At 49.1% G+C, this 24,116-nt stretch overlaps 1 protein-coding gene across 1 annotated transcript; it reads right to left on the reverse strand.

Moving 5' to 3' along the window:
• Positions 1-15,564: 15,564 nt before the first annotated feature.
• LOC308535383 (hydroxycarboxylic acid receptor 2-like) lies at positions 15,565-18,172 on the reverse strand. Its single transcript, XM_081114253.1, has one exon. The coding sequence runs from the start codon at positions 17,977-17,979 to the stop codon at positions 16,867-16,869; it is 1,113 nt and encodes a 370-aa protein (XP_080970379.1). The 5' UTR covers positions 17,980-18,172; the 3' UTR covers positions 15,565-16,866.
• Positions 18,173-24,116: the final 5,944 nt, after the last annotated feature.

The raw sequence follows: 24,116 nt of genomic DNA on the forward strand, positions 1-24,116 counted from the left end.
TGTCCCCAGTTCCTGGAGCAGCACCTCACATAGTAGGCTCTTAACAAATATGGATGAGCTAGGGGGATTTTGACTACACGTGGTCAGGGTGAAATATTTTCCTTGAATGTGTCATGATCCCATGAACTATTGACAGCCCCTCCTTACACACAGACAAAAGGGGAAGTGAGCAACACCAAAGTACGTGAAGGCACTGTATTTAATCTTCATGACTCACGCATTTCATCATCATCTCTTGTTTTGAATGAGGTGGCTAGATGTCCATGCCTGTGACGACTTAGAGGAGAGAATTGTATTAGTAGGATATGCAGTCTTTTTTGTAAGGCTTCTCGGGGGCCCAGAGATTTGGAAGCTATGTTTATTGTAAACACATTGGATGCCTCCCTTGAGCAGTTTTTGACATGTTTTTGAGTAGGAGAAAAAGACGAATTTTGGTGATCATGTCTATCCGGTTGGGGAAGCCAACAGGTTCTTTTTGAGTGGATGCTGGTGTCATAGGTACCATAGACCAGTGGGTACCTTTTTCATGCTTATGCTGCTGTATAACAATGATCCTTATCAAAATCTAGAACATTCTAGGACCCCAGACGACTTACCTCGTACCCCTTCCCGGAGCATACTCTCTCCAAAGGTCACCACTGTTGCGACCTTTATCATCATAGATTATTACATTTTCCATGGTTTTTAACTTTCTATGAATGGGCTGACCTGGAGTCTGAATTCATTACTCAACATTAAAAGATTCATCTATGAGTATTCAACTATTGACTGCTCATCATTAAAAAAGCAATTAAGCCGAAACCGGTTTGGCTCAGTGGATAGAGTGTCAGCCTGCGGACTGAAAGGTCCCAGGTTCGATTCTGGTCAAGAGCATGTACCTGGGTTGCGGGCACATCCCCAGTAGGAGATGTGCAGGAGGCAGCTGATTGATGTTTCTCTCTCATCGATGTTTCTAACTCTCTATCGATCTCCCTTCCTCTCTGTAAAAAATCAATAAAATATATATTTTTTAAAAAAGCAATTAAATGAGTAATGAGATGTTTTTTCATTTAAATCAAACACAAATTTGGGAAACAACATAAATGTGGTCAGATTACATACATAACATTAAAAATCTAAATATAAAAGAATAAATAAATAATTAATGAAAGATTCATCTGTGCTATTTTGTGTAGCAGTTCATTTTTTTAAAATATGTTTTTACTGGTTTCAGAGAGGAAGGGAGAGGGGGAGAGAGAGGGAAACATCAATGATATCAATGATGAGAGAGAATCATCACTGCCTCCTGCACGCCCTCCATTGGGGATCAGGCTGCAACCCTGGCCTGTGCCCTGACTGGGAATCAAACCATGACCTCCTGGTTCATGGGTTGGCGCACAACCACTGAGCTACACCAGCCAGGATGTCAGTTCTTTTAATTCTACCCATTCTTATGGGAGACCTTACAGTACTCTTTTTTGTTTTTGTTTTGTTGTTAATCCTCACCCGAGGATATTTTTTCCATTGATTTTAGAGAGTGTGGAAGGGAGGGAGGGGAAGACAGAGAGAGAGAAAAAAACACACATTGATGTAAGAGAGACACATTGATTGGTTGCCTCCTACACCTGTCCAACTGGAAGCTGGAGATCAAATCTGCAACCCAGGTACATGCCATTGACTAATAATCGAACCCGAGACCCTTCGGTCCACGGGCCAATGCTCTAACCACTGAGCACACAGGCCAGGGCACCCATTCATTCTTTATATTATATTTACTCAGTATCCAAATTCCTTAAACTGCTTAAGAGAATCTCTCACTTATATGGCTATGCGTATACGTATGAAGCATTAGGATATTCCTTGTACAGTATTAAAAGAGATCATGCAATAAACCAGGAGGAGTCGAATTATCGCATTATCACAAAACCAAGATTGTCAACTCATTTCCCTCCCAATGTTTTAAATATAGATTTGGTTCTTATTTAAGTCTCAAAAGGATATATTACTCATAACCCATACTATATTTCATAACTCAAAAGGAGAAGTGGTAATTTACAAAATTTCTTCCCCTCGTCCTCAACCCGTAATGTCACAAGTCCTGTAGTTGATGTTTTGGTCACATGGAGCCAGAATATCTAGGAAAACTTTCCTCATCAAATGATATGAAAGCGTATGCTGGTGCTTCTCTCTCTCTCTCTCTCTTGATTGATTGATTGATTGGTTTTAGGGGGGTGAAGAGAGAAACATCAGTTTGTTGCTTCACTTATTTTTGCATTCATTGGTTGCTTTTTTTTTTTTTAAGGGTGGGAGGGAGAGAGAGAGAAACATCTATGTGAGAGAGACACATTGACTGGTTGCCAAACCTGCCCTGACTGGGGGCTGGGGTACATGCCCTTGACTGGAATCGAACCTGGGACCCTCAGTCCACAGGTCAACACTCTATCCACTGAGCCAAACCAGCGAGGGCCCAATCTCTTGTGTATTTTAATTATCCCCTTGAGTCTATAGAAAAGCTAAGGAAGTAACAGATTTCAAAGTACATAGAGTAGCTGGAGGGGAAAATCTCAGAGAACAAGGTTTTATTCCTCTTTCCTCTTCCTTTCCTTGCAGCTGGCCCCCAGCAGGGCCCGCGCCCCCCACCAGGTGGTTGGCCTGGGTTAGACTTCACTCAGAGTCCTCATCCCCGGGGCCCTCTGAAAGTCAGCAGGGTTTTGTATTTTGTTTCTTCTTTTATTTTAGCCCATTTACTCATTGTTTTGGAAATACCTCACATTCCAGGCGAGTCAAGTCTTCTGGAATAAACAGCTCACCTCTTCCTAGACAAGACCCACTGACTATTCTGAATTCCCAGCTGAGTGGAAAAAACCACCACCGAGATGTGAAGACAAGAGAGGAATGCCATTCCACAGCCCCAAGAGAGTCTCAGAGGAACCAACCTCCGCTCATTGTCGTGGCGGACACTTCCCTGCCAGCTTTACCTGCAAACATCGCACCTTAATGAGCACAGATAAAGGATCTGTTTCCCTTCATCCATCCGCCCTGGAACAGGTTTTTACCGAGGCGACTTCAGTCATTTATTTCCATAGTTTACACATTACACAATGACTTACGCCTAACTGCCAAGAAACACAGTGAGAGCAAGATCAAATCCAACCCTTCAAGTACTAATCCCTAACATTAACCTTTACTTGTCCTCAAAAAACCCCACCCAGCCCCATCACCCCTTCCTGAAACCTTTCTGTGTGCGTGTAGAGCAGGAGCCGCATAGGCAGGGCTCTCCGGAACCACGAAGAGGTGAGGGACAGGAGAGGTGGAGAGAGAACCACCCTTTCTCTGCTTCCCTCCAGTCACAGCTGCGGGATGCAGGAAAGTCACCCCGACTTTGAAAAGGGAAGCGCTCACCTCCACCACGGAGAACTGACACCTCGCACAGAGAAAGGGCGGCTTTTCTACAATGTTTGGTGGCATCTCGGTCTTCAACGTGAAGTTCTCGAATCCCCAGGGAAGCCACACACGCTCTCAATGGTGTGGCCAGAGGTTCCATCTTGCCTGTAGTTCTCAGAGCCGACAAGCCTATAATTATTTTAGTATTGCACCTAAAGCAAGTCCACCCTGATTTTGTAATCCTAAGACTGGCTATAGACACAACAGGGAGGCTGAGACTGGGCTTCATTTGGGAACCGCCCCCCGCCCCCCCCCTCACACACACACACACACACACACACACACACACACACTCCATGTCTAACCCTGAGAATTAACTACTATTGAGAATTCTTCTACATGAGCTATTTATAAACTGAAATGCCTTTGCCTTCCTTTTCCAGAACCTTGAAGTCCATATCAATTAGGCTGCAAGTAACAGAAATGGCTGTGAGAAAAGAAGGCATTTACTTACTACATTGCATCATCAGAAGTACAGAATCCCATTCCCAGAGCGCGCCAAAAACCCAGGTTCTTTCCGTCTTTCTGCGCCGCCATCCTTTCATCTGCTTGCCTCTTCACACTACCAAGGGGCTCAGCTGCTCCAAACATTACGCCCTTGGGCAAAAATTCCTCAAGGTCCTTTTAAAAAAAAATATTGAGGTGCAATTTACATGACATCGAATGAACCATTTTTAAAGTGAACAATTCAGTGGCATTTAGTCCATTCACAATGTTTGCAACCACCACTTCTATCCAGTTCCAAACAGTTTCATCACCCCCAATGGAGCCCCCATACTCACCAAGCAGTTACGCCCCATTCCCTCTTCCCTGATCCTGGGACTAATCTGGTTTCTGTCGCTCAGGATTTACCTGTTCTGAACATTTCGTATCATTGGAATCATAAAACATGGGGCCTTTCATGTGGCTTTGTTTGCTTAGCATTCTTTCAAGGTCCACCTACATTGTAGGATGTGTCAACACTTCATTCCTTTTTATAATATTCCATTGTATGGATCCACCACATTTAAAAAATATTTTTTTAAATTGATTTAGAGAGGAAGGGAGAGGGAGAGAGAGAGACAGAAACATCAATGATGAGAGAGAATCATTGATTGGCTACCTCCTGCACGCCCCACACTGGGGATCAAGCCTGCAACCAGGGCATATGTCCTGACCAGGAATCAAAGCGTGACCTCCTGGTTCATGGGTCCATGCTCAACCACTGAGCCACGCCTGCCGGGTTCATCATTAATGTTTCTATCTCTCTCTCCCTCTCCCTTCCTCTCTGAAATCAATAAAAATATATATTTTTTAAAATGTGTGTTGGGAGGATATAGCATAATCCATTCCATCTTCCCCTTTTTCTTTAGATGGGCATTTGCTTTGTTGCTCCCCCCTCCTGCCCCCCCCCCCCCCACACACACACACACGAGCTCCAATAAACATCCTTATCCTTAACTAGTGGTCCTTTTATTTCTTTGGGACAGATTCCCAGAAGTGGGATTAATGAGTCAAAGGGTTTGTTTAGTTTCAATTGTAGCAGATGTTGCCAGATTGCTTTCCGCAATGGCTGCAAACCTTCACATGTGTGAGCGAGCGTGCCCTTTCCTCCATATTCCTGGCAGCCTTTGCTGTTGCCGCTTGTTTTTGGCCGTGTCACTCATGGATGCGTAGGGAGGTCCCATTGCTTCTCCCATTGGCACTTTCCTGACTTCGGTTGGACGTGAGGGTCTTTTTGTATGTGCACTGGCCATTTGGTGGTGGCTGCCTATCGATGGTCTATTTATAGGCTAAGTCCATTTCTGTATGGGTTGTTTGTCTTGTTCAGGTCAGTCCGTAAAAGCTCTTTATATAGTGTCCATTGGCCTTTGGCTGAATTGCTCAGAAGTGATTGAGAGCACTGGCTCTGGGGCCGGCGGCCAAGGGTCACTCAGAACTCCGCCCCGGACCCGCGCTGTGACCTCAGCAAGTCCATTAAGCTGGTTATGCCTCCGTGGGCTCACCTATAGGTCGTCGCCGTCACCCTCATCCTCGCCATCCCTACTTCGTCGTGTTTGTTCTGGACATACATGACTTGGTACCTGGAATGTACAGACCACGGTGCCCAGCGCGCAGTACGTTCCTCAGCGGCAGCTGTGACTGTTATTTATGTTACAAATCTTTTTCCAGCGCCACCATTTGAGCCGGCCTTATTTATGGCATCGTTTGTCACACAAAACGTTTTAATGTTGACATAGTCAAATATGTCCATCTTTTCTTCCCCAGCTCCTGGGTTCCCAGGCTTGGTTGCGAGAGCTCCCCCCTTGGTTACGTGATGAATTTCCTTCCTCTGATCATCAGAGGCACAGTCCTGCCCCTAAGCGCACAGTCACCCCGACTGCTCCGTCCATTTCTCGTCTTCTCCTTCACCCAGTAAGATGAAAACTTTAGAACACTTTTTTATTTAAAAAAAAAATTTTTTTTTTAATTGACTTGAGACAGAGAGAGAAATATGGATTTTTAAAAACTTATTTGTGTTGATTTCAGAGAGGAAGGGAGAGGGAGGGGGAGATAGAAACATCCATGATGAGAGAGAATCATTGATCAGCTGCCTCCTGCACGGCCCCTCCTGGGGATCAAGCCCACAACCCAGGCGTGTGCCCTGATGGGGAATCGAGCTGTGACCTCCTGGTTCTTAGGTCCACGCTCGACTCCTGGGCCACGCCAGCCAGGCAAGAGAAACATGGTTTGTTGTTCCTCTTGTGGATGCGTTCATTGGTTGACTCTTGGATGTGCCCCGATCAGGGAATCAAACCCGCAACCTTGGTGCATCCAGACGATGCGCTAACCAACTGAGCACCCAGTCAGGGTGGCTAGACTTTTCTTCAATCAGTTCCCTCTGAGCGCTCTATCATTTTGCTCTTTGTTTTGAGACATTTCTAGCACTGGATTTAATTTGGATCTCAGTAGAGACCCTGCTCTCCTTTAACTGAATTTCTTTTTTTCTTTTTTTAACATTTTATTGATTTTTTACAGAGAGGAAGGGAGAGAGAGAGTTAGAAACATCGATGAGAGAGAATCATCGATCAGCTGCCTCCTGCACATCTCCTACTGGGGATATGCCCGCAACCCAGGTACATGCCCTTGACCGGAATCGAACCTGGGACCTCTCAGTCTGCAGGCCGACGCTCTATCCACTGAGCCAAACCAGTTTCGGCTGAATTTCTTAAGTTCAAGAAATCGTGTGGTGTTGCTGAAGAAGTCCCTGTGCCGTCTCTGGCTTTCCTCCCGTGCGCTGGTGTCTGGCTGTTTCAGTTCGACGGCAGAGTGTTCTGAGAGCTGCCTCTGGGCGCCTGCGTCTCCTCCCTGAGCTGCTATGGGCTTGGTCGGCTGCCTGGGCGCAGGGTTCGTCGCGGGGCCTTCCTACCATGTGGAAGCCACACGCAGCTTCCACCCCGTGGCTTGTGGTATGGGGGGGGTCTGCTTTACTCTCAACACTGCTGATGCCAAATGTGGGGGTGTCCCCCTATACACACCAACCAGTTCTCCAGCTCTCTGGTTAAAAATGGCTGTCCTGCCCTAACCGGTTTGGCTCAGTCGAACTGCGGACTGAAGGGTCCCAGGTTCGATTCCGGTCAAGGAATCGATGTACCTTGGTTGTGGGCACATCCCCAGGAGGGGGTGTGCAGGAGGCAGCTGATGGATGTTTCTCTCTTTCCCTCTCCCTCTCCCTTCCTCTCTGTAAAAAATCAATAAAATATATATATATGTTTTAAATGGCCGTTCTGCTTGGCCAGTGTGGCTCAGTGGTTGAGTGTTGACCTATGAACCAGGAGGTCATGGTTTGATTCCCTGTCAGGGCACATGCCTGTGTTGTGGGCTCGGTCCCCAGCGGGGGCATGAAGAAGGCAACTGATCAATGATTCTCTGTCATCATTGATATTTCTCTCTCCTCTCCCTCTCCCTTCCTCTCTGACATCAAAAACAGTTTTTTTAAAAAGGGCAGCCTGCCCTGGCCGGTGTTGCTCAGTGGTTGGAGCTTCTGCCGGTGCACCAAAGGGTCTCCAGTTCAATTCCTAGTCAAGGGTGCGTACTCCTGTTTCAGATTCAATTCCCAGGCCCAGTTGGCACACACGCAGGATGCAAACAATCAATGTGTCTGTCTTACATCGATGTATCTCTCTCTCTTCCCCCTCCCCTGCCTTCTACCCTCTCAAAAAATCAATAGAAAAAAATATCCTTGGGTGAGGGTTAAAAAAAAAAAGGTGTCCTACAATTCAGTTTAATTGTAACACTAATTACCCAGAGTTAGCATCAGATCCCACAGGTGAGGGGCTCAGCCCCACAAGAGTATCCCACCCCCCCACCCCCCCATCCCTCCCACCCCCCCGCTTCAGACGCCAGTTGCAAGCCCCTGGGTTGCCACCTGTACTCCTGACCGACCAACCGGCTATAATCAGGGGCTTCCATGTCCGATCACTTGCTAGAACGGCTCCTAGAACTCAGGACCCTGCTTTCCTCCTATTACTGATTCATTATTTGGGATGCAAACGCACAGGTGCGTAGGTGGGGTCTGGGCAGGTCCCTAGCACTGAAGCCTCTATGCTGGGGAGTTGGGGTGCTGACTGACTCCCATGGCTTTGGGGTTTGTAATGGAGATTTCGTTATGTAAGCAGGAGTGATGAAATCATTGGCAATTGGTGGTTCCACTCAATGTCCAGCCCCGCTCACCTCTCTGGAGGTCCGGGGTGGGGCCCGCAAGTTCCACCTCTCCATCCATGCCCTGGTATTCCTGGCCACCAGCCCCCATCCTGAAGCTCTGGGGGCCCCGGTGCTCCCAGTCATCTCATCAACATATAACGGGCATGTCTCTCAGGGGATTCCAGGGGCTTTAGGATTCCACCTATGAGTGAGGTCGTATGGCATTTGCCTTTCTCTGATTGGCTTATTTCACTGAGCATAATGCTCCCCATGTTCATCCATGTGGTCACAAAGGGTAAGATTTCCTTTTTTACTGCTGCATAGTATTCCATGGTGTAAATGTACCATAGTTTTTTTATCCACTCATCTACTGATGGGCACTTGGGCTGTTTCCAGATCTTAGCTATTTATAAATAACACTGCTATGTGTCTGGCACAAGATATCCAATAAAATAAGTGGCAAAAAAAAAAAGGTGAATTTTAGTATGTGAATTATACCTCAAATATATATCAGGAGCTGAAAGAGCTAGAAGGGCCCTAGCTGGTTTGGCTCAGTGGATAGAGCGTTGGCCTGTGGACTGAAGGGTCCCAGGTTCGATTCTGGTCAGGGGCACATGGCTGGGTTGCAGGCTCAATCCCCAGTGGAGGATATGCAGGAGGCGGCCAATCAATGTTTCTCTCTCATCACTGATGTTTCTAACCCTCTCCCCCTCTCCCTTCCTCTCTGAAATCAATAAAAATATATATATTTTTAAAAGCTAGAAGGGTCCCTAGGCCTCTTTCATCCTCTCTGTGTCCCTGGCACCTAGCGGTAAATGAGGAAAAGCTCACATTTCATCCTAGGAATGTCTGAATCCAAAGTTCATTCTCTTGCCTCTGCCATACCACGTTGGTATCATGTAGCCTGGTGGCAAGAGGCCACACTAAGTTTGAACTTTATTCTTTTTTTAAAAAAATATATTTTATTGATCTTTTACAGAGAGGAAGGGAGAGGGATAGAGAGAAACATCGATCAGCTGCCTCCTGCACACCCCCTAATGGAGATGTGCCCGTAACCAAGGTACATGCCCTTGACCGGAATCGAACCTGGGACCCTTCAGTCCGCAGGCCGATGCTCTATCCACGGAGCCAAACCGGTCAGGACTGAACTTTATTCTTTTGATAATTAAAGGTTTTTGAGGTAGGAAAAGAGGCAAAATTCAATTTTTTTGTTTTGTTTTAGAAAGACAATTCTTAGGAGTTTTACATGAAAATTCTCTGTTAGAAGTAATAACAGTGGATAAAAATATTGAGAAAGGTTTTTTTCTGGATTGACTAATAATTTTAGTAGTTTTGTGAAAATATTTTTTTGAGCCCTGGCTGGTGTGGCTCAGTTGGTTGGGCATTGTCTCATGCACTGAAAGTCACTGGTTCAATTCCCCATCAGGGCACATACATGGATTGCAGACTTTTTCCCCAGTAGGGGGCATGCAGGAGGCAGCCGATCTATGTTGTGCTCTCACATCGATGTTTCTCTCTCTCCCCCTCTCCCTTCCTCTCTCTCTAAAAATCAAATATAAATATATATAAAAATTTGTGCACTCGGGGGGTCCCTCAGCCCGGCCTGTGCCCTCTCGCAGTCTGGGACCCCTTGGGGGATGTCCACCTGCTGGCCTAAGCTGGCAGTCAGACATCCCTCTGGCAGCCTGGGAGCCCTCGGGGGATGTCCACTTGCCAGCAGGGAGCAGGCCTAAGCTGCAGTCGGACATCCTTAGCGCTGCTGAGGAGGCGGGGAAGGCTCCCGCCACCACCGCTGTGCTGGCAGCCATCAGCCTGGCTTGTGGCTGAGCAGAGCTCCCCCTGTGGGAGCGCACTGACCACCAGGGGGCAGCTCCTGCATTGAGCGTCTGCCCCCTGGTGGTCAGTGTGTGTCATAGTGACCAGTCATTCCCAGTCATTCTGCTGTTAGGGTCAATTTGCATATTACCCTTTTATTATATAGGAGATTATATATATATATATATATATATATATATATATATATATATATATGACTGAAATGTCAGCCTCTCTGGGAACCCCAGAGAGCAGTATAATATTTTTCTCTCATTCCATTTTTTAAAAGTAGGCATGTTAGTGCGATGTTTCTCTCTCTCTCTCTCTCTCCCCCCCATCCCTTCCACTCTCTCTAAAAATCAATAGAAAGATATCCTCAGGTGAAGATTTTAAAAAATTCAGTTTAATATTGGTACTTACTTTCTCACGTGGTTTATTATTAGAACAAGGGCGGCTTTACCCAGAGGGTGGCATGTTAGAGAAAGCTTTTGCCTGAAATCTGCCTTGAAATCCTGCCCGAGTCCATGGGCAGTGGCTTTTGGGGAGATGACTTACCTCCCAAGATAAAGGCTCTTCACGCCTTACAGGTCCTGCCTACACGAACTGTGTTCCACCACCTAGACACAAGCTAGTCTCTCGTTTTCTGCTTTCCAGACACAATCATTGACTTCCCATTCAAAATTTTATTTAATTTTATCTTCTAATTACAGTTTACAATAAATAAATAAAATCCGTCCCCCCCATCCAAAAAAAAGGGGTATGTCAGTGAATTCTGAGGCTGGTTTCACCGGTGAACACAGGGGAGACAGGGAGAGAGAAGGAGCAGGTGGGCAATGTTTGCCGATGGAAAGTCAGCCTGCCCTGCACGCTGTGCTTCTCCTTTTCCTGCAGTTGCATTTCTCCGCTGTGCAGCACCGCAGGCCTCCTGTGAAATTCTGCTCGGATTCATAGGTGATAAGTGGCTTTCAATAAACACGTACAGTGTTCCAGCCCAGCTCTCAAACCACTGGCTGCTGGAGGCGAACAGGGTGGGATGCAGGTAGGGTTACAGCTGTGAGGATGGGAAGCACAGAGTTTACTCTTGTATTATTATTAATTAGTGATTGTATTGTTTTCCATATGAACAACAGTAAACTTACTTTTTTTTTTTTTAAATCCTCAACCGAGGATATTTTTCTATTGAATTTTAGAGAGAATGGGAGAGGGAAAGACAGAGAGAAACATGATGTGAGAGAAACAAACACATTGATTTGTTGCCTCCCGCACGCACGAGCCCTAACCAGGGCCTGGGCTGGGAAGGAGCCTGCAACTGAGGTACTTGCCCTTGATCAGAATCAAACCCAGGACCCTTCAGTCCACAGACGGACACTCCACTGAGCCAAACTGGCCAGGGCAGGAACCTTAGTCTTGTCCCACCCTGTATAAGGAAGATGATTAGATGCTGTTAGTCTTTTTAAAAAAAACAACAACTTGTTTTTAATCCTCATCCAATGATATTTTTTCCATTGATCTTTAGAGAGAGATCAATAAAAATCTCATCTAATAAAGAGGGAATATGCAAATTTCCATACAGTGTAATGGTCAAGATGGCTGCGCCCACAGCGGAGGCTGAGTTCCCTTAACGAGCTTTAAGGAGCAATTAGTAGGGACCTGAGGCTGCATGGCACTGGGCCAGGGCAGGGGACCTGAGGCTGCGCCCACTGCCTGGAAGGGGCTGGCCGGGTCTGAATCTAGCTCAATGGGGGTGGGGCCGGCTGGGTCTGGGTCTAGCTCAATGGGGGTGGGGCCGGCTGGGTCTGGGTCTTGTGCAATTTCGAGGCGCACATGGGTGGGCGGGGACTTGACTCTGATTCCCATGGCACGCCCCAGACTCTGTCAGGAGGAAGATTTTCATATACATTTTACTAATTTTCTTTCATCTCTGACACTTCTATTATAAAGGGCAAATAGCTATATTAAAATATTTCCCCTAATTATTTCCCTTTTAATGTGCATGAATTTCATGCACTGGGTCACTAGTGTGTATATATATAGCGTTGCAGAGAGTTGAAACCCGCCTTCTATCCCATTTCCCTCCCTCCTCCAGAAATGATCTGTATCCTGTAGTTACTGTCCATCCTGCTCAGCCATGACTTCTGTTTTATGACATACTGATGCTTCCAAAAGCACCATGGTATCTATATTAGCATGACTGAGTCAGTTACATAAATGTTGCCATGTTGCATGTATCTTTCTGGACCTTGTTTTTTGCTCTAGATCAGTGGTTCTCAACCTTGGCTGCACATTAGAATCACCTGGGAATCTTTTTAAAATCCTGATTTCTGGGCCTCATCCTCCGGAAATTCTGTTTCTTTGTTATGGGGTGGGGCCACAACATTAGTAACAAAGAAACAGAATTTCCAGAGGATGAGGCCCAGAAATCAGGATTTTAAAAAGATTCCCAGCCGAAACCGGTTTGGCTCAGTGGATAGAGCATCGGCCTTTGGACTGAAGGGTCCCGGGTTCGATTCTGGTCAAGGGCATGTACCTGGGTTGCGGGCACATCCCCAGTTTCTCCCTTCCTCTCTGTAAAAAATCAATAAAATATATTTAAAAAAAAAAAAAAAGATTCCCAGGTGATTCTAATGTGCAGCCAGGGTTGAGAACCACTGGTCTAGATGCCAAGCTCAAGATTCAGTCCTATCGATACAAGTTTACGGTTCTCCATTGGTGCAGTATTGCATTGACTGCCTGTGTTACTCTGTGTCTAACCCCCTACTGGTGGACACTTAGGTTTTCTGGTTTCCACTATTGCAACCAATGTTGCATGAACACCCTAACCCGCCTCCTTGTGAGATGGTAGCTTCTTTGGAAAGACAAGGAGCACCTTCCACAAGGAAGAAAGGGGCCATCGCCAGTTAGCTTTGGGGAAGGGAAACAAATATTCATAGAGCGCAAGGCACTAGGCCAAGTGCCTTAAGCACATGATCTCAGCCGGGGCCTGGGAGGTACCTGCGGGTCTAATGGTTGTGCAGCCTGGGAAGTTCCAGAAATAGTGACCACCAAAGGGGTCCAGGTACCCACCCTACTTTTTTCAGTTCACGTTGCCCATCTCTCACTTGGCCTTTTTTCAGACGTTTAAGGCGTTTGTACTCCGGGCACATCACCTACGGGTTGTAGGACGTCGGGCAAATTATTCCAACTCTCCAGGCCTCAGAGTTCCTCATCCCTGAAACGGAAATAGCCCCTTTCAATACCCTTTGACGTTGCCGAAAGGGCGAAATGAGGTCGTCTGTGTAAAACACCCAGCACAGCGACAGCAGATCGAACGGTGGTGAGGAATGGGGCATCTTTCGGTGGTGAGTCTATCTTTGCATCGTGTTGCTTTACCAAAAGCAAAAATGGACCATCACTACCATTTTCCTACTGAAGCTTCATATTCCGAAGTGCGGAACAGAAACCCACGGTTCTTCAACCCGAGGGCAGCGTGGGTCCCTTCGTTCTCTCATCTTCTCCCAGTTGTATTGGGAATGTCATACTCTCCTCCCAATACCCACTGAGGGCTGTAAATCCATCCCCCCCAGGTATGGCTGGAGTGCTGAGCGTATCAGTATTTGTTAAGATCCCAGGGGTACTAGCCTTTTTAAAAATATATATATTTTATTGATTTTTACAGAGAGGAAGGGAGAGGGATAGAGAGCTAGAAACATTGATGAGAGAGACATATTGACCAGCTGCTTCCCACACGCCCCCTACAGGGGATAGGGCCTGCAACCAAGGTAGGTGCCCTTGACCCGAATCGAACCTGGGACCCTTCAGCCTGAGGGCCAACGTTCTATCCACTGAGCCAACTGGTTAGGCCTCCCCCCCACCCCTTTTTTTAAACAAATAATATATTGATTTTTAGAGAGAGAGGCAGGGAGAGAGAGAGAGAGAAACATCGATGAGATAGAATCATCAATCGGCTGCCTCCTGCAGGCCCCCTACTGGGGATTGAGCCCACCACCCGTGCATGAACCCTTGACCGGAAATCGAACTGTGACTTCCTGGTGCACGGGACAACGCCCAACCACTGAGCGCACCAGCCAGGGCCAGAGGCATAGCCTCTCAGCTGACAGGGCCGTGGGATTGTGGACTCTGGGTCAGGCCTGATGCTTGTAAACCCCCCTTCTCTGGGAACGCAGAGGGTGGCCAAATGTTCAATTTGAGCCCAAAGAAAATCCAGTGCTGCTTGCAAAATAGTCATGTTTCATTTGTCATTAAAGACAGGCAACCTAACGGACAGAGCTTCAGGAGCAGGTACGCACGCAGCCAAGCCCGCCCGAGAGCATTTGCCACAAATGTATTAAGCCACGTGCAGATAACAGGACTTTCATCCTCCAGCAAGCCTTTCTGGGGGGCTCTGGGACTCACAGATGAGAGTCCACGCCTGAGTGGATTTGGGGCAATGTCAACCCCAGGCTCCCTGAAGGTCGACGGGTCACCTCTTCGTTCTCCTGGGACCATCGTTTTATAACACGGCAGGAATTTTGCCAGCGAGAGTTGAGATGGACTCTGATAAAAGCCCACACATGCGGTTTCAGTCGATGAAACAAAAGGTGAGCTGAAATGTTGTCAGAGGAATGCCTGGCAGAGAGCATGTTTTTACACAAACAATCGTTTTAAAAATACCCTTTTCCCCGGCTGCTGTGTGACCGTGGTCTTGGCTCTTTTTCATGAAGAGTGGTTTGAGTTCCATCAGATTCTCTGCTCTGGGAATCTGGCCTGAGAGACACAGGTATTGAGGGCGGAGTCACGTTCCTGGCTAAGAGCCGGGGCGGTGGGCCGGGAGCTGGTCGCCTGCAGCTGCCCCAGCCTGGCTTCCCTCTCCCTTATGTTCTGTGAGGTACGCCACCATCTTTCCAGGATGTTGAACTTGGTTTCAGTTATTTGCATCCTTACCGGCCCTGGAGTTAAACAATGATAAAAAGGCATCTTCCGCCAGGCCAGTGTCGCTCAGTGGTTGAACGTCAACCCGTGAACCAGGAGGTCACCGTTCCATTCCAGTCAAGGGCATATGCCTGGATCACAGGCTCCATCCCCAATGGGGGTCATGCCGGAGGCAGCCAGTTAATGATTCTCTCTCATCATTGATGTTTCTATCTCTCCCTCTCTCCCCTTCTCTCTCTAAAAACATATAAAAACGTATTTTTTTAAAAAGCGAATGGAATGAATGAGCAAATGCACAAATGTGAGTTGTTGCGAACAGGTTGGCACGGCTCTACCTGGCTCCCCGCTGACTCACCCGCAGTGGGTGAGGGCTCCCTACTCCCCCCCAGGCCCCGCCCAGCCCCCCTCCCCCCCCACCCCTGGGGCTCCTCTCTGCCATGTCTTTCTTCCTCTTCAGGTGACCCCTGCTTTTAACTTTCTACCCCTAGGAGCTGATTGGAGAACCAGATAAACAAAGTGCTCTGAAAACGTGCAATTCAAGGGAGATTGACTGCCATTCAGCTGGGAGCCTGCATATCTGCATATCTTATCTGCCTCCCAGTCAGGGCGTGAGAGCAAACCTGTCTTGCTGAAGAATCGAGAAGCTGGAAATGAAGGCGTAACAGAAACTTGGACGCACCACCGCCTCAAACCGCACATCTCCCTTCCGCGGCAGCAGGGACTCCACGGGAAGCTGTCTTCCCCCTTCTATGCAAACCCCAGTCCGGCCTGATTCCTTTTTTTTCTTTTCCATTTTATTTTTAAGTTTTTATTGATTTTGTTGGGGGAAGAGGGGGGAAAGATTGGTTAATATACACAAATAAGTTTTTAAAATACACAAATAAGAAGAGCAATATTCACTGAAATCTAAACAAACGCAAGGGCAATCTGTTCTTGCACTCCTGTCTGCAACTATCCTTCCGAACGGAGTGGTTTTTACTTATGCCCTGGCCTGCCTGCCCTGGCCCCAATGCATGTGGAATTTTAACTTCGCTGTCTCAGCGTCCTCGGCCTTCTCACATTACAGGAGACGATATTTTTCTACCAGGACACAGTTCACAACCCATAAAGGTCCCTGCTTGAGCAAGCATTCCCATTTCTGTGACCTGTCACCCAGACACATGCAAGCCCAGACTGTGTCCCACTTCCAAGTTGTATGGACGGGGTGGATTTCTCACAAGTACAGAAACACACGCAAATGAGCCGGGAGGCATCTTCCCGGGCCACCGGCCACCGGCAGCCAGCCGGCAGCTCCCTTTTAATGACAAAAGCAAACAGGTGGGAGCAGCTCTTTTCCCTGAAGCCTTTTTAAGGGCTCAGCCTTCCAATGCGTGTCAACAGGGAGGAATGGATTAATTGCCGGCTGCAGCACAAATGCCGTTTCCTTCCCTTAGTAACACTGTCTCTCTCGGGCCAACCCCCTTCTTATCACCGCGGGGACCTGGGATGTTAACCAAAGTTCATGAGTCTGTCTAGTCCAGTTCTGCTAAAGCTTGGCTGCAAGATGAATTGATCCCAAAGAACCCCAGGTGGTCGAGGCCTTGGGAAACGATGCCTGGGCTCCCGCCAGGAGCGGCAACTCCTCTCCAATCACTTCGTTCTCCTTTCCCCAGCCGGAGCCGGGAACAGGCCAGGCACGGGCCCCAGGAGCTGAGAACCAGCCAAGCCTCAGGCAGGCGAAGGGCAGACGCCCCATGAATCACAGGTGCCGACCGATCGGCGTCTCTGTGGCTCCCACTTCGCTGGGCAGGGAACCTGGACAGTTTTGCCGCCTTCAGTTCCGCGGGTGTCCAGGATGGAGCGGAAGTTTCGCTCTCTGTTCCTCCGAGATGTCTGCCGTCCCTGCAGCAAGCGGCCCACTCCACCCACACCGATCCTCTGAGTCAGGTCCTCCGGGCCGGGCCGGGCCGGGCCCAGAAACCGCAGGCCGTGCTTCATGGTGTTCCTCTGGGCACCGGCCGCACGGCACGGTTTCTCCAGAGATGTTGGTTCTTGGTGACAGTCTCCCTCCTTGGCTGCTTAGCGAGAGGCTGCCGTCAGGTAAGAGGGGCTCCACGGCTCCCCGGATTCGGCCATCAGAGCGCCCGGGACGCTCCTGGACGCACTCAGGTCCCCCGTGAGCTCGATGCTTGTGCTCCGGTTATTATCCGGCTCCTCCGGCTTCTTCTTGCGGAAGCAGCGGTGGATCAAGGCGGAGAAGAAGTTGGGGAAAGACGGGCTGGAGAAATAGTACACCAGAGGGTCCAGCATGCTGTTCATGTAGGTGAAGCTGAGGGTGATGAAGAACGCCAGGTCCACCGAGCGGTAGATGCCGCAGGTCTCTTCCGTCACGTAGTTGTCCATCGTGTGCAGGAGCCAGAAGATTCGGATGCGCACGGCCACGCTGGGCAGGAAGCAGATGACGAAGACGATAGCCACCACCATGATGAAGGTGATGGCCCTCTTGATCTTGGTGTGCCGGTCCATCTGCCGCTGCCGCAGGCTCCAGACGATGCGGATGGAGCAGAAGAGGATGATGCCCAGGGGCAGGAAGAACTCCAGGAGGAACATGGCGTCGTGCCAGCGGAAGGTATTGCAGATGCTGAAGCTGCTGCACAGGTAGGCGTCGTGGTTCTTGACCAGCATCTTCTTGTACAGGAGGTGCACCGTCAGGCCGATGGTGAGGGCCCACAGGAAGCAGGAGACGATGGCCGCCTTCCGGTTGGAGATCTTGTTGAGGGCGTGGTGGGGGTGGACCACCCGGAAGTACCTGTCCACGGCCACCACGGTGAGGAAGATGATGCTCCCTTGGCGGTTCATGGCCAGCATGAAGAGCATCAGCCGGCAGGGGACGTCCCCGAACTTCCAGTCCCACTTCCTCATGTAGTTGTCCATCAGGAACGGCAGGCAGATGATCAGGAGGAAGTCGGCCACGGCCAAGTTGAATAGGAAGATCCGGCTGGACTTCCAGGACTTGAGGTGGAAGCAGAAGATCCACAGGGCCAGGCCATTGCCCAGGAGCCCAAACACAAACTCCAGCCCCAACACGGGCGGCAGGACTTTGGCGATGAAGTCATCCCGGAACACACAGCAGTTCTTGTTGTCGATGGGCAGAAAGTGAGTCTCCCGGTCGTGCGGGTGGTGCGGCTGCATGAGGGGCGGCGGCCGGCCGGCCGGCTGGCTCTTGGCTGGCTCTTGGCGCGGGGAGCGCCTCACCTAGGCTGTGCTCACGGAGGGAGGTGTGTGTCTGTGTGGAGGACGTGAGCTTCGCCGCCCGCCTTTATGTCACGTCGGGGTGTTGAAATAGATGACTGAATGGTTACCAGGAAACTACGAAATCGCTAAAAAAAAAAAAAAAAAAAAGCCGGCAAGGCTCTTAGGCAACCGGCTGTTTGCATAAATAAGTAATAAAAATCCCCTGGGCCGACAGGAACCCACAAAACGTTCTAAATGTAAAGGATGGGTTTGGGCAAGCCGCCCGTCGTGGGGAGTGACGGAGCCGCGCAGGGCATCCCTCTGCAAGCCTGTCTGCTGCCTGCTCAGTGCGGGAGACGGATTCCCTGCCGTGGGGTCGGCTCACGCCCATAGCGACAACGACTCACTGGGCTAAGCAGCCTGGTTTTCCAGAAACATTAAGAACAGGGAGGCATGTTCGCACGCACGTGGGTTAGGGAGCAGCAGGTGTGTGGTTTCCTTTGGAGACGCGGAGATCACAGTCATTGTCTATTTCATGAGGACACGTGACGTGGGTGTTATGTCCCCCAGGCCCATCTTCTCGGCCCAAGCAATGGGTTGGCTTCTCCAGGACTCTGCAATGAATTTCTACTTTTGCAAAAGAAAAAAAAAAAAAAAAGCAACTTGAGAGTAGCATAAAATTTCCTAAGACGGTGGGAGCCCTGCCAGGGATATGTTACAACCAGCCGAGGTTTTTTGTTCGTGTTAGATTTCGATACGCTTTCCTGCTCAAGTGATTTATGTCCAAGTACGTGATTTTTTAAAACATTAGCAAGCTTTGTTTGTGAGAGCAGTTTGAGCTTCTCAGCCAAATCGAGCAGAAAGTGCAGGGAGTTCCTGTGTACCCCCGTCCCCGCACAGCCGGCCCCCGCTTAACGTGTGATATTTTATTTTATTTTTTAATTTTATTTTTTTAAAATATATTTTATTGATTTTTTACAGAGAGGAAGGGAGAGAGATAGAGAGTCAGAAACATCGATGAGAGAGAAACATCGATCAGCCGCCTCCTGCACATCCCCTACTGGGGATATGCCCACAACCCAGGTACATGCCCTTGACCGGAATCGAACCTGGGACCCTTCAGTCCGCAGGCCGACGCTCTATCCACTGAGCCAAACCGGTTTCGGCAGCGTGTGATATTTTAAAAGCCCCCTCTTTTTTTTTTTTTTTTTTTTTTATAATTGAACTCAGAATGACAGGACCTAAGAGGACTTTGAACTCTTGCTTCGAAGCCGGTCACCGTTTCACGCATCATTTCTTTGCTTTTTGGTATAATTGGGCGTAAGGCTGCAGAACGTTTCTACCCGTGACATTTGGGTCTGTCAACTTCTTGCTTTGCTACAAGTTTCTAAATTGCTTCTACTTGGAGTTAGAAATAGGAAAGTTGCCCAGCTGGTGGTGGCTCAGGGGTTAAAGCATTGACCTATGAACCAGGAGGTCACGGTTCGATTTCCAGTCAGAACACAGGCCTGGGTTGCAGGCTCAATCCCCAGTGTGGGGCGTATGCAGTCAATCAATGATTCTCATATCTACACTAATAAAAGAGAAAAATGGTAATTGGCGTACGGCGATACCGTTTTCATTGGCTAATCAGGGCTATATGCAAATTAACTGCCAACTAAGATTGGCAGTTAACTGCCAACAAGATGGCGGCTAATTTGCATATGTAGGCACAATGCAGGGAGGCGAAAGGGAAAGCAGGAAGAAGCCCCCTGCCACTGACAGTGATCAGAAACCCAGGGGGGAGCTAAGAGCTGGGGGGCAGGGCAAAGGCGGCCCCAGCCATGATCAGAGAATCAGGCGCCTTTGCCGCCCTGGCCAGTGATAGCAGGAAGTAGGGGTGGAGCCAGCGATGGGAGCTGGGCACGGTCGAAGCTGGCAGTCCCAGGAGCTAGGGGTCCCTTGCCTGGGCCTAAAGCGAAGCCCACGATCGCGGCGCCCCCCGCTGCCACTGCAGGTCCCCGCTGCCTGGGCCAGACGCCTAGGCCAGAGGCGTTAGGCCTGGGCAGGGGCGGAGCCTGCAACCGCGGGGAGCTGGGGGTCCCCTTCCCAGGCCTGATACCTCTGCCGGAGGCCTCAGGCCTGGTCAAGGGGCCGATCCGGTGATTGGTGATTGGAGGGTGATGAGGGTCAACTCCTCTGGCCGAGGCATCAGGCCTGGGTGGGGGGCGGAGCCGGGGATTGGGGGGATGTGATGGTCCCCTTGCCCAGGCCTGAAGCCTGGGTCAGAGGCGTCAGGCTTGGGCGGGGGGTGGAGCAAGTGATCAGAGGGAGATGGGGGTCCCCTGCCCAGGCATAATTCCTGGGCCAGAGGCCTCAGGCCTGGGCGGGGGCCAGAGCCAGTGATTGGGGGGAGATGGGGGTCCCCTGTCCAAGCCTGACACCTCTGGCGGAGGTGTCAGGCCTGGGCAAGGGGCCGATCAGGCGATCGGAGGGTGATGGGGGTCAACGCCTGAGGGCTCCCAGTATGTGAGAGGGGGCAGGCTGGGCTGAGGGACACTCTCCCTCCTCCCCACACCCAGTGCACGAATTTCATGCACCGGGCCCCTAGTATATATATATAATAGGAAAGTTGTTTTTTCAGTTTTTTTTAAGTTGCACGCCCAGGTTCAATAGTAGAGGTTGGTAGACTCTCGATAGTGGATTAGTCAGGATGATCTAATACTAGACTCCCAGGAACCAGACACACTTGATGATGAAGACGATGATAAAGGTGATGTTTGCACCGATGTTACTGGGAGCTTCCAATGTGTCAGACCCCACGCTCGGTGCCTTAAATGCACTCTCTTGTCTTATCTCACCTGCGGTGCGGGAGGTAGGAACTATTACTGACTCAGGTTTCAAAATGAGGAAAGTGCGGCTCAGAGAGGTTGGTCATGTATTCAAGGCTACACGGCCAATAAGAGCAGAGCGTGGGCCCTGGCTGGTTTGGCTCAGTGGATAGAGCGTCGGACTGAGGGGTCCTGGGTTCCATTCCGGTCAAGGGCACATGCCCAGGTTGTGGGCTCCATCCCCAGTGGAGGGCATGCATGAGGCAGCCGATCAACGATTCCCTCTCAGCATTGATGTTTCTCTCTCCCTCTCTGAAATCAATAAAAATATATTTAAAGAAAAAAGAAAAGAGCAGAGGGTGGGTGTGGACCGGCCCTGGCACCGAAGCCTGTGTCCCGACCATAGCACACGTTGCCTCGTCCGCGAGGCTGCGCTGGACTGAGGTCGCGCTTGCTGTGTTGGCGTCTTAGTCTCCCGGGAAATGATTGGCATTTGCTTCCCGGCCTTGCTGCCTGTGGCCATCCCAGATGTGGACTTGTCAGTGATGCTCGTACAGTCATCCTAAGGGTCTTGGTTAACCACATATCAGAGAAACCAACCAGTACGTTATTTCTGGGAGCGAAAGTTTGCAAGGGACCCTCCCTTTCTACATTTTACAATTCTATAATATTTGTGTAGGTTTTTGCTTTTTATTGATTGATTTCAGAGACAGAGAGAGAAAGAAAAAAATCAATTCGTTGTCGTGGACAAAATTAGACAAGAATAACCAATATATTTTTAAGCTTGAAAAAGAGAGAAAAGCTGGAAAGGCCGGTGGCTCTGGCTTTGTCCTGAACCAGCTCCGAACCCCTCCGCTTCCTCACCTGCAAATGACAGGATGCACTTCAAGCTTCCTCCCAAGTTCTCACGTCCTACGATTCCAAACCAGGGATTTGTCAATCGGCGGGCATGCAGCAGGCTGTCAAACACGCAGTACCTGCCCCTGCCGCCAGGGGCGCTGCCCTCTCTTCACCTTAGGTTGTCAGATTAAAACATGGCAACAGCCAACACAACAATAGCTGTCCGGTGTGAACGAAACAAAATTATACCTTCTTATTTTTTTAAATTTTTGTCAGATCAGCAAAAAAATTCCCTTCCTGGTGTGCCACAGAGTTTCAGTCATTAGTTGATGTGCGCACGAGAGGAAAAAGGGTGGAAATCGCTGTTCTAAACCAAAGCTCAGGGTACTCGGGCAGAATGTCAACTCGGCCCCCGCCCCCCATTCGGCTTGGGGGCCTGCTGCGGCGTTCCTGGCCTCCCTTCGCCGCGGGCATGTTTTGTCTTGCGTGCACCCTCCACTTACGTATTTGTTCTTTTCCTGACCAGCGCATGAGCTGTACAGAAACTGGTTCTAATGAATCATGTCGACAGCCACGGCAGTGGCTCCGCTGGGCTTTGAGGAAAGTTCACCTATCACCCATGACTTGCACGGTGCACTTGAGTCTCCGCGCCTAGTGACCGTATTGCAGCTTGAATGTGTGCCAACGGACTGGGTGGAACTAATTTTTTTTTAAATTAAGAATAATAGGGCCCTAGCCGGTGTGCACAATGGTTAGAGCGTCCGCCCGCGGGTTTGATTCCTGGTCAAGGGCACATACCTGCGTTTCTCTCCCTCTCTCTTTCAAATAAATGAATAAATAAGTAAATAAATAATGCTGGGACAATCGGATAGCCACATGCAAAAGAGTGAAGTTGGGCCCCTTCCTTGCACTGTACCCCAAAATTAACACAAAATGCACCAAGGCCCTCTGGAGTGCAGGCCGACACTCTATTAACCAAGCCGCACCGGCCAGGGTGAGACTTTTACTTCTTACTTTATATATTTGTGTCTGAATTTTGAACAAAAACCATACATATGCCTTCTGTAATCAAATACATTGCATTATTATTATTATTATTATTATTTTAAAGAATGAAAACTGGCCCGACCAGCGTGGCTCAGTAGTTGAGCATCGATCGACCTTTCGGAATTCGATTCCCGGACTGGGCACATGCCCAGGTGTGAGCTCGATCCCCAGTAGGGGGCGTGCAGGAGGCAGCCAATGAATGATTCTCTCTCATCATTGATGTTTCTATCTCTCCCTCCCTCTCCCTTCCTCTCTGAAATCAGTAAAAAGATATATTTTTTAAAAAGAATGAAATCTAAAAGGCTATTCACGAACCTCCGGCCCCTTCTCTCCTGCAGGACTCTCCCGTTGCTGCGGCCCAGCCTGGGCTTCCAGCTCCTGGCCCACGGGTTTCCCGCAGTTCCCCGCTCTGCTTCCCGCCTCCCTGCGCTCTAACTGCCTTACCTTTCCCCACCGAGTCATCTGCTGGCCTCCCTCCTTCCCATCCCTCAGGCCTCAGCTCATGAGTCACTTCCTCTGAGAGGCCTCCCCCCACCTAAGCCAGGATTAAGGGCTGGGTTCTCCTGTAGAGCCCATGTCACCCACATTCATCACAGTTACCCTGCAAGGAGAGCTTATTTTTTCCCCCTTCGTTTCTACAGTAGAACCCATGGGGTCCGGAGCTATGTTTTCCATTGTGTTTCTACTGTGCCTGGTACTGAGCTGGTGCCTAAAAAGTGTTCCCTGAAAGAGGGAATGAATGAATGAATGAATGAACCTTCACAAGAAATAAAACATTGACCCCTTCCCACTCCTACTGTCTCATCACTGAATGCTAATATGTATGAGGCTCATATGTGAGGCCATCTGTTTATTCCACCTCAATAGCTATCTATCTATCTTCTATCTTGCTATCCACCTATCCATCTGTATAAAATTTAGGACCCCAGTTTTATGGATGAGCTCAGGAGGGTCCTTTGTTTAGTGTAATGCTCTGCTGTCACCACCTTAAAATTCTTTTTTTTTTTTTTAAATATTTACTCTTTTTTTTTCTATTTTATTGATTTTTTACAGAGAGGAAGGGAGAAAGAGAGTTAGAAACATCGATGAGAGAGAAACATCGATCAGCTGCCTCCTGCACATCTCCCACTGGGGATGTGCCTGAAACCCAGGTACATGCTCTTGACCGGAATCGAACCTGGGACCTTTCAGTCCGCAGGCCGACGCTCTAGCCACTGAGCCAAACCGGTTTTGGCCACCTTAAAATTCTTAATATTATTTTGAACAAGGGGCCTTACATTTTCATTTTGCATGGGGTCCGCCCGGCACATCGTGGAGCTGGTCCCGCGGCCATTGATGCACTCACTGCCGCGATGGGGTCCTGACTCATTGGAAACCTCCGTGGAGCAGAAGGGCTGA

Source organism: Myotis nattereri (assembly GCF_964212035.1).
Source record: "Myotis nattereri genome assembly, chromosome: 19".
Taxonomy (NCBI): Eukaryota; Metazoa; Chordata; class Mammalia; order Chiroptera; family Vespertilionidae; genus Myotis; species Myotis nattereri.